Source organism: Ammodytes marinus (genome assembly GCF_949987685.1).
Source record: "Ammodytes marinus genome assembly, chromosome: 10".
NCBI classification, from domain to species: Eukaryota; Metazoa; Chordata; class Actinopteri; order Uranoscopiformes; family Ammodytidae; genus Ammodytes; species Ammodytes marinus.
This window is the reverse complement of record NC_137214.1, coordinates 29,244,739-29,254,738: the sequence shown is the minus strand read 5'-3', so window position 1 is coordinate 29,254,738 and position 10,000 is coordinate 29,244,739. Positions and strand designations below refer to the sequence as shown.

General features: G+C 42.9%; 1 protein-coding gene across 1 annotated transcript in view; it reads left to right on the top strand.

Moving 5' to 3' along the window:
• The window catches only part of il1rapl2 (interleukin 1 receptor accessory protein-like 2), a gene marked incomplete at both ends in the record, with an annotated part of 397,723 nt that overhangs the window by 232,043 nt on the left and 155,680 nt on the right, over positions 1 to 10,000 (top strand). The window contains 2 exons of the mRNA XM_080035172.1: positions 8,178 to 8,364; positions 9,332 to 9,485. Coding sequence (XP_079891298.1) covers positions 8,178 to 8,364; positions 9,332 to 9,485 — 341 coding nt within the window. The remainder of the gene's footprint in view (positions 1 to 8,177; positions 8,365 to 9,331; positions 9,486 to 10,000) is intronic.

Sequence of the window (10,000 nt, the reverse complement as noted above, 5' to 3'; positions counted from 1 at the left end):
TCCAATAGACACTTACCAACACACACACTAGGGATCGGAATAATCATTTTATCTACATACAATATATCCTTTGTCAATTGCAGTCTTTTTTTTGTTGTGTGTGTGTGTGTGTGGGCGCTTGCGTGCTCTGTGTGTCTGTCTGTGCTTGCATACTAGGTTTGTGCTTGTCTGCGTGTGTGTGTGTGTGTGTGCCTATTTGTGCATGTTTGCTCGGTATGTGTGTATGTGCGTGTGAGTCAGAATAGCTCAGCATGTGCAATCTCTCTCTCTCTCTCTCTCTCTCTCTCTCTCTCTCCCTCTCTCTCTCTCTCTCTCTCTCTCTGTCCCTCTCTCCCTCTCTCTCTCTCTCTCTCTCTCTCTCACTCTCCCCCTCTCTCTCTCTCTCTCTCTCCCCCCCCTCTCTCTCTCTCTCTCTCTCTCTCTCTCTCTCCCTCTCTCTCTCTCTCTCTCTCTCTGCGCCTGTTAGTTAGATTGATAGTCAAATTAATCTCCGGCTCTGTCCAGGTATAAACACGCTCGCCTGCTGGCTAGGAAACATCCCAGACTATTAACGCCATAATTCAAACGCACCCTGAGGCCGCCTGCCCTGTTCATAGGAGGGTAATTGCAGCGAGGGGTGCGCTTGATTTATTGACAGGAGAAGGGATATGGCGGATTACAAGTTGATTTGGAGATTAATTTAGGGCTCATTTTTTGCATCGAAGTTTAATTGGAATTTGTGTTTTTTTGGAAGGGCGGTCTGACACAAACACAACACAGACAGACAGACAGACAGACAGACAGACAGACAGACAGACAGACAGACAGACAGACACACACACACACACACACACACACACACGCACACAATTTGGAAGTGATACAATTACAATTATTTCTTTCTGAAATTCCAACACCAAAAATTGTGTTAAAACTCCCCCTCCAGATGACATATGTTAATGGGACATCTCAGCCCTTAAGACATCTAGACAGCTGCTAATGTGAATGTGCGTCAGGAGCAAATGTATGTGGCACAGGGAGGGATGCATTAAGCAGACGTGTGTAAGATAGCTGCAAGATACAGAATAAAAATAGCACTAAAAATGTTTGAAAAGCACAGTTATTATAGTGTCACGCATTAGATAGCGCCTGGGATTGCATTGTATGGCTCATCTCGATATTATTAAAGAAGTGTTTGCATTTTACAGCCTCCAGGTCATTTCATTGTAAGGGAATTTGAACACCAAAGCAGCATTAACACACACACACACACACACACACACACACACACTCGCACTCGCACACACACACACACACACACACACACACACACACACACACACACACACACACACACACGTACACACACACACACACACACACACACGTACACACACACACACACACACACACACACACACACACACGTACACACACACACACACACACACACACACAGACACACACCAAAGCACTAGTGTTTATAGCGTTTATGGGCCCCATGCTAACATTATAATAGGAGGCAGTTTAATCTGTTTCCAAGTGTGTGTGTGTGTGTGTGTGTGTGTGTGTGTGTGTGTGTGTGTGTGTGTGTGTGTGTGTGTGTGTGTGTGTGTGTGTGTGTGTGTGTGTGTGTCCAGTTTCACTGTACAGGCCTTACCACCACCATGGGTAGCAGATATAGGATTTGTGTAATTGGGAGATAAGTCGTGTGAAGGGGATTAGTGCATCCACACAAACAAAGATATAAACATGTCAGCTTAAGGATATTACAAGGTGGGGGTCACTGAGTTAGCTAATTAATGGGAAAGTGTGTATCCCTCATGCCATGTATACAGAGAGAGAGAGAGAGAGAGAGAGAGAGAGAGAGAGAGAGAGAGTGTGTGTGTGTGTGTGTGTGTGTGCCTGTCGTGTGTGAATGTGTGTGTTGAGTTTGCGTGTCAGCTTGTAATGATAGTAGGGATATTAAAAGGTGAGGTGACTGAGTTAGCTAATGAATGGGAGAATAGCGTGTGTATCCCTGATGCCATATAGGTCACATAGCCATTTGTTTTTAGTAAGACAGAGAGAGGGAGACAAACACAGAGAGAGAGAGAGACAGAGAGAGAAAGGGAGACGGAGAGACAGAGGGAGAGGCAGAGAGGGAGAGAGAGAGAGGGAGGGAGAGAGAGAGAGTGTGACAGAGAGAGAGAGTGACAGAGACAGAGAGAGAGAGAGAGAGAGAGAGAGAGGGACAGAGAGAGAGTGACAGAGACAGAGAGAGAGAGGGACAGAGAGAGAGTGACAGAGACAGAGAGAGAGAGAGAGAGAGGGACAGAGAGAGGGATAGGAAGATGGAGAGGGAGACAAACACAGAGAGAGAGAGATAGAGAGACAGAGACAGAGAGAGAGAGAAAGGGAGACGGAGAGACAGAGGGAGAGGCAGAGAGAGAGAGAGAGAGAGAGAGAGAGTGACAGAGACAGAGAGAGAGAGAGAGTGACAGAGAGAGGGATAGGAAGATGGAGAGGGAGGGAGAGACATATAGTGAAAGGGTAACTGAACCACTGAAGGAGAAAACAAGATGCTGTGGGCTGGAGATGGATTGATGGATAAAAGGCTTTGCAGGACTCTAGGTCAATTCACATTGGTCTGGGTTAGGTCACACACACACACACACACACACACACACACACACACACACACACACACACACACACACGCACACACACACACACACACACACACACACACACACACGGCATTGAGTGGATAAGTGGTTTAGATCCACTTAGATGAGAGGTTGTGGTTAGGGGACAGTGTATGTGTGTGTGTGTGTGTGTGTGTGTGTGTGTGTGTGTGTGTGTGTGTGTGTGTGTGTGTGTGTGTGTGTGTGTGTGTGTAGGTATACTTTAGAGTGAGAGAGAGATCAATGTGGTCTTTTGTGTCTGGAGGTGAACTTGGGAAGAATACACACACACAGTAGCACCTGAATGCACCTACACACACACACACACACACACACACACACACACACACACACACACAATTACACACACACACACACACACATTTACATTCACCTTGAGCGGTTACAACATCCAAATGCTGTTCAAAAGACAATTCATCTTACACATCATTAAAAAAACTTTTTTTATTTTATTCTTTGGACTCAAGGACACACAGGTTGCGTTCCGAATCGCATACTTTCTACTATATAGTATGGAGAAAAAAGATTTAGGATGTCCCGATTCTTGTGGCCAGATTTAGGATGGTTAGAAGTACCCGGATGTCCTACTTCATGCGGCCAAGATTGTTAGTGTTGAAAACTGCATCCTATTTGGGCGATTCTGACCCACAATCCAGTGCGCACGTGAAGTGAAGTCACATCGACGAAGCCTCCATATGAAAACAAACGGGGATGCGGCGGATATAAAAGCAAGAGGCAAGATCAAGGCGCAATGTTATGATGAAATAAGAGAGTAAAGTATGCCCCAATAGTATGCCTACTGCGTCCTAACTAGATTATTTTTATCGTTGGATGTAGTATGTAGAATAGAAAAAAGAAAGAGTATGCGATTCGGAACGCAACCACAGTCAAACATATTACATCATAACTGGCATTAGGAGCTCCTGTTTAGCCTGGCACCGCCCGCCTACCTGCTTCCACTCAATTGTCATTTCCCTTCGGTAGTCAGTCTGGGTCCGCGGTAACATTTTCTTTACAAAGGAAGTTAGCATGTTTAGCTGGCATGCAACTTTTAATTTATCACGTGCTTCTGTTGTGATAAGCACTAATATGGTGTCTAAATAAGATCAGACACCAACATTTAAAGGTGCAGTGTGTAATATGACATCATCAAGAAAGTTCTACAAAGTTCTAGAATGCAACGCTCCCTGGGTAACCCCAACCCTTTCGAATAATAACAGAAGCTACAGTGGCCTTCAAGGACAAGAACAATTCAAAATTTTAAACAATGCACCTGATGACATTCCAAATATGACACTTTCAAGATGGCGGCACTAGGCCTTGCTCCAAGATATGCAGAAATATGGACATATATGAGACCCTTTCTAAGGGAAAAAATAATAATTAAAAAAAAAAATGTCAGCTATTATGCACTAAATTAAAGGTACTTATGGATATTATAATTACTTTCTACAAAATCTGCTAGGAAATAAAACCCAAAATTCTACACACTGCAGGTTTAAGTCAATTCAAGTATTTGTTTGTCTATGTCTGCATTATGATCTATTCATACAGAGGAATCTAAATGACGTTTCTCTTCGACCCACGATGCAATGAGAACAAAAAGGATAACAATAAGATAAGACGAGAGATAGTTACAGTACCTTTTCTCATGATTAAACAGACCGTTATATGAGGTTCAAGGCTTAACAACATAATCCAACCAACTTTGTGTTTAAAGTCCTCAGTTTTACATGCTGTTACAGGCATTAAATCAGCAAAACCACAAGGGTTCCCATATTTTTGCACAGCCAGTTTTTCAAATTTTATTTAATTTCATACAACCAAATACTGCTTTTCAAAAAATCTTTGTTTGGAAAACATCCCAGTACTTAGCTGTTCCTGGTAAATGAAAGACATACCACTTTTATCTTTTTTGTGTGAAAGCAGAGTCAATTATAATGCCGGCTGAGAGGGGTTCCCAAACTTTTTCATATGACTGTATATACAATAAATGAATTCTAGATAGTGCAAACTCCAAACTGCAAAACAGTATAGAAAGTAAATACATAGAAAATGTACAAAATGTAAATGCATTGTAAAATGTGTAATATTCAAAAGAACATTTACTCCTTTGCATGTCCAGAGCCCATGTGGGACGTGTGTGTGTGTGTGTGTGTGTGTGTGTGTGTGTGTGTGTGTGTGTGTGTGTGTGTGTGCCGCTGGTGTGGAGGTGTGCGTGCCTGTTAACAGTGTGACGGTAGCAGATGGCCTGACCAAGTTTTTCACAGTTTTCTACAGAAGCGACGATCAAAACAACTTCACACTAGGGAACTGAACTCCCCTGGCTCCTACACACACACACACACACACACACGGGCACACACACACAACTCACTCACACAAACACACACACACACACACACACACACACACACACACACACACACACACACACACACACACACACCAAATGTGATTTTTTTCTTTTTTTTTTAGGAATGTGTGTAACATTCTTGTATATGGGGGCGCTCGTCATGTAGTGGTTCATTTATATGAAATAAATGGTGACCACATTTTGGAAATTTCTTATTTTTGTATTATTAAAGATAATCCCAATGTGCTCTGGGTGTAATGTACAATCCTAACATTTTAAATATGACCTGGATGCTTCAACGCAAGCCTTTGAGGGCCAATACACTGTATATAGTCTATTGATAAAGAGTTCATATTTGCTTCAAGTCAAAGGCTAAAGTTGTAAATTTTTTCTTTTGAAATGATATGTTGTTATGTTTGTGTCTGTGTGTTTGAGTTCGTACAACCTGTAATTTATTCCTGAAGCCAATTCCTTACATTTAAAATTTCAAAAAACCTGATATTTCAGTTGGCCTATAATTCTACCAAAATCTACCCACAACATCTCCAAAATGGGTCTGACACTTTACCAATACTTTCACCATGACAACATAACTCTTACACTCTCTTTGACACACACACACACACACACACACACACACACACACACACACACACACACACACACACACACACACACACACACACACACACACACACACACACACACACACACACACACACACACAGTTACATTTACAGTTTTGGACAAATGCAGGAATGACTCACGTATCTGTAGCCGTTAGCTGTTGGATGAATAAATGCATTTGCTCATAACACGTCGACTCTGATTATATGAGGTCGCTTACCTTGTCCAGAATCACAGACTGAATATTTGTGTTGTATGAGCAACGTTGACCAGCTAACATTCACAACAAGGCAAGGCAAGTTTGTTTCTATAGCATAATTAAGACACAAGGCCATTCAACAGAGAGAGAGACAGACAGACGTATAGATAGATAGATAGATAGATAGATAGATAGATAGATAGATAGATAGATAGATAGATAGATGGATGGATGGATGGATGGATGGACGGACGGACGGACGGACGGACGGACGGACGGACGGACGGACGGACGGACGGACGGACGGGCGGGCGGGCGGACGGACGGACGGACGGACGGACGGACGGACGGACGGACGGACGGACGGACGGACGGACGGACGGACAGACAGACAGACAGACAGACAGACAGACAGACAGACAGACAGACAGACAGATAGACAGATAGATAGATAGATAGATAGATAGATAGATAGATAGATAGATAGATAGATAGATAGATAGATAGATAGATAGATAGATAGATAGATAGATAGATAGATAGATGGATGGATGGATAGATAGAGGGAGAGACAGGGGGCATGGAATACATCAAGATTAAAATAGATCAACATACCTATTATGCATTTCTCTTCACAGGGGCTGTTCATATACTGCCAAGTTATCGCTTGATTTTTAATTAATTTTACTAGTGTCTGAATTATGCTATTTACGTAAACTTGCCTTGTGTTGCCTCAAAATGTATGTAAACAAAGGGTCCCACCATAGCAAGCAAAATGCAAGTTTCTAGTGCCTAAGTTGTGTATTCTATTTTTTTTTCAGCTCACAGAGTCAACAGCTAGTGGATCATGAGGAGATAGGGCCCGTGTCCACCTAACGCCTTTTTCCCACCGCAAGCGCCTTTTTTCAATTGATTCCCAATGAGAAGCGGCCGCCCGCTCTGAGAAAAGGCGCAGCGCCCAGCGTTTTTTTTCGAGCGTTTCTTTCGAGCGTTTTTTGTCTTTTTGTGCGGCCGCTTCGAGATTTGCAAGTTGAAAAAAGTTTAACTTTTCAGAAAGGCGGTGGGGACGTCACCGCCGCTTTTTTCAAAGGGCCAATCAGATAGTAGATCGTCGGGACTCGTCGCCTTGGCAACAAAGAAGACGGAAGAGAAACTGCTTTTTCCGTCTCTGTTTACCCGAAACTGTACGAAAATAGTGACTTAAAATGACCAGAACAGAGGGAGGAGAGCCCGTTTGTGGGAGCAGATTAGGCGAACACTTGATTCTCTGTATTTTTTATCTCCTACGGATCGTTTCATGCGCACACATCAGCCTACAACTTGCTCCGTGTGTGTTTGCAGGAGCCGCGATAACTCCTCATCCAAACAGAGGATGGTGGAAAGTATTCTCTGTTTCATAAGACTACTCATATTAAAATGTAACGATTTAAATAGAAAACAGCAAGCCTAAACAGTTAAACCAGTGTTGATAGGTCTGACTGACAGGTGACGATCAGCATTTTTTCTCCCCCGATCACAGCACTCTCTCTCCCAGCTCATAAAACGCTTGAAAAAAGCGGTCGAAAAAAACGCTCAGTAGACACACTCCCGAGCGCACAGCCAGCGTTTAACGCTGGAAAAAGGCGTTAGGTGGACACGGGCCCATATTCACTGATTTTGACACAAAGTGATTTTGACAACAAACGTTCTCCAGAATCACTGACTCCACCTTTAAAACCCTGCTATTGTCAGTAAGATAACATGATAAAATAAATCCCAAATCTTTTGTTTATAATATTTCCAGGAACTCAGCATACTGTATGTTTACAGAGTCTAGGCTACCAGATTATTTTTCAGCGCACACACACACAATACACGTCATTCTCCAGAATCACTGACTACACCTTTAAACCTGCAGTGTGTAGAATTTGGGGTTTTATTTCCTAGCAGATTTTGTAGAAAGTAATTATAATATCCATAAGTACATTTAATTTAGTGCACAATAGCTGGATTTTTTTTTAAATTATTATTGTTTCCCTTAGAAAGGGTCTCATATATGTCCATATTTCTGCATATCTTGGACCAAGGCCTAGTGCCGCCATCTTGAAAGTGTCATAGTTGGAATGTCATCGGGTGCATTGTTTAAAATGTTGAATTGTTCTTGTCCTTGAAGGCCACTGTAGCTTCTGTTATTATTCTAAAGGGTTGGGGTTACCCAGGGAGCGTTGCATTTTAGAACTTTGTAGAACTTTATTGATGATGTCACATTACACACTACTGCACCTTTTAATATTCGTAAAATAATAACATAATAAAAAATATCCCATTCTTGTGTCCCTACCCTTTGCAGGAACTCTACGTACTGTATGAAGGTTTCCATGTCCATGACGGTGGAAGAGAGCGACGAGGGGAAATGCTTCAGCAGCAAAATCCGTCATCTGGAGAAAGCCGAGATCACTCACAGCAAGATGATCAACTGCCCTGACATAGCCGACTACATGGCGCCATACAAGCAGCCGCAGATGACCTGGTATAAGGTACGGGGGGGGGGGGAGTAGGGGGGGCTTGTGTGTGTGTGTGTTTGGGGGGGGGGGGGGCTTGTGTGTGTGTGTGTGTGGGGGGGGGGGGGCTTGTGTGTGTGTGTGTGTGGGGTGGCGGTGGGGGGGAGGGGGGAGCTTGTGTGTGTGTGTGTGTGGGGGGCGAGGGGGGGTTGTGTGTGTGTGTGTGTGTTTGTTGTTTTTGTGTCATACCACCGTCCGAAATAAAAACCCAATTTGAATTAACCGCAGTGCAATTAACAGTAGAGAGTGACATTATCATAAGTATTCTTAGATCTCTACATATCGCCTAAAATGTTTTATTTTTATTTCACATTAGCACACGGCACTGATAAATGCTGTGTTCCGATTGGTCACTCACAGCATTCTATGAGCAATTATTTTTTGATAATGAAAGGCAGCTGTGAAGGATAATTCCCCGTTGCTATGGACGTTATCTCTTCTATAGATTGTTACTTTAAATGTCTACGTTGTGTATTATTATTGTTGGAGCCATTTAGAGATTTTTTGTGTTTAATATATTTTAAGTAAATACATTTTTAGTTTATGGCACATTATGATTTATGAATTAAGTGTAGGACATATTGATCATGTTTATTCATATGTATATCAACGCATTTTGTTTATGTGGTGATTGGTAATGTGTGTCACCTGGGGTGTCGTGCTCTACCTTATAGGGGAGGGACTTTGCTTTCATTCAGTTTGGGAAGGCAGAGAGCCTACAGTTTTTTGACCACGCTCACGCTCACGCTCGCGCATTACCTCATATTATTTCACATAGAAAAGTATTTTTTTTTTGTATAATAAGAACCCTGTTTTGGCCGCTAATCAGTGGCATTGTTTTGAGTTGTTTATGTTTGTTACTGGAAAGTCAACCGGAGTTTCGTTTAATAAATCACACTATTGTATATTGTACCTTTATATATATATGTGTATTTCCTCTCAGGAGTGTGAGCGTGTTGCGTGGCGCGGCTCCATCAGTGTGAACACGACTCACATCTGGATCCCAGAGATCGAGGAGGGAGACGGGGGAAACTACACCTGTGAGCTGCAGTATGGATCCAGGCTCGTCAGACGCACTACGGAGCTGAAGGTCACAGGTAAGAGAGAGTGTGTGTGTGTGTGTGTGTGTGTGTGTGTGTGTGTGTGTGTGTGTGTGTGTGTGTGTGTGTGTGTGTGTGTGTGTGTGTGTGTGTGTGTGTGTGTGTGTGTTTGGTTGGGGCTGGTTTAAGTATGGATGGATGGATTGATGGATTGATGGATTGATGGATGGATGGATGGATTGCTGGATGGATTGCTGGATGGATTGCTGGATGGATTGCTGGATGGATGGATGGATGGATGGATAGATAGATAGATGGATGGATGCATGGATGGATGGATGGATTGCTGGATGGATGGATGGATGGTGGATTGATGGATGGATGGATAGATGGATGGATGGATGGAGGGATGGATGAATTGCTGGATGGATGGATGGATGGATGGATGGATGGATGGATGGATGGATGGATGGATAGATAGATGGATGGATGGATGGATGGATGGATGGATGGATGGATGGATCCAGCCTTGGATCATGAGTGGATTAATAAACAGATCCATTAAAAATCTA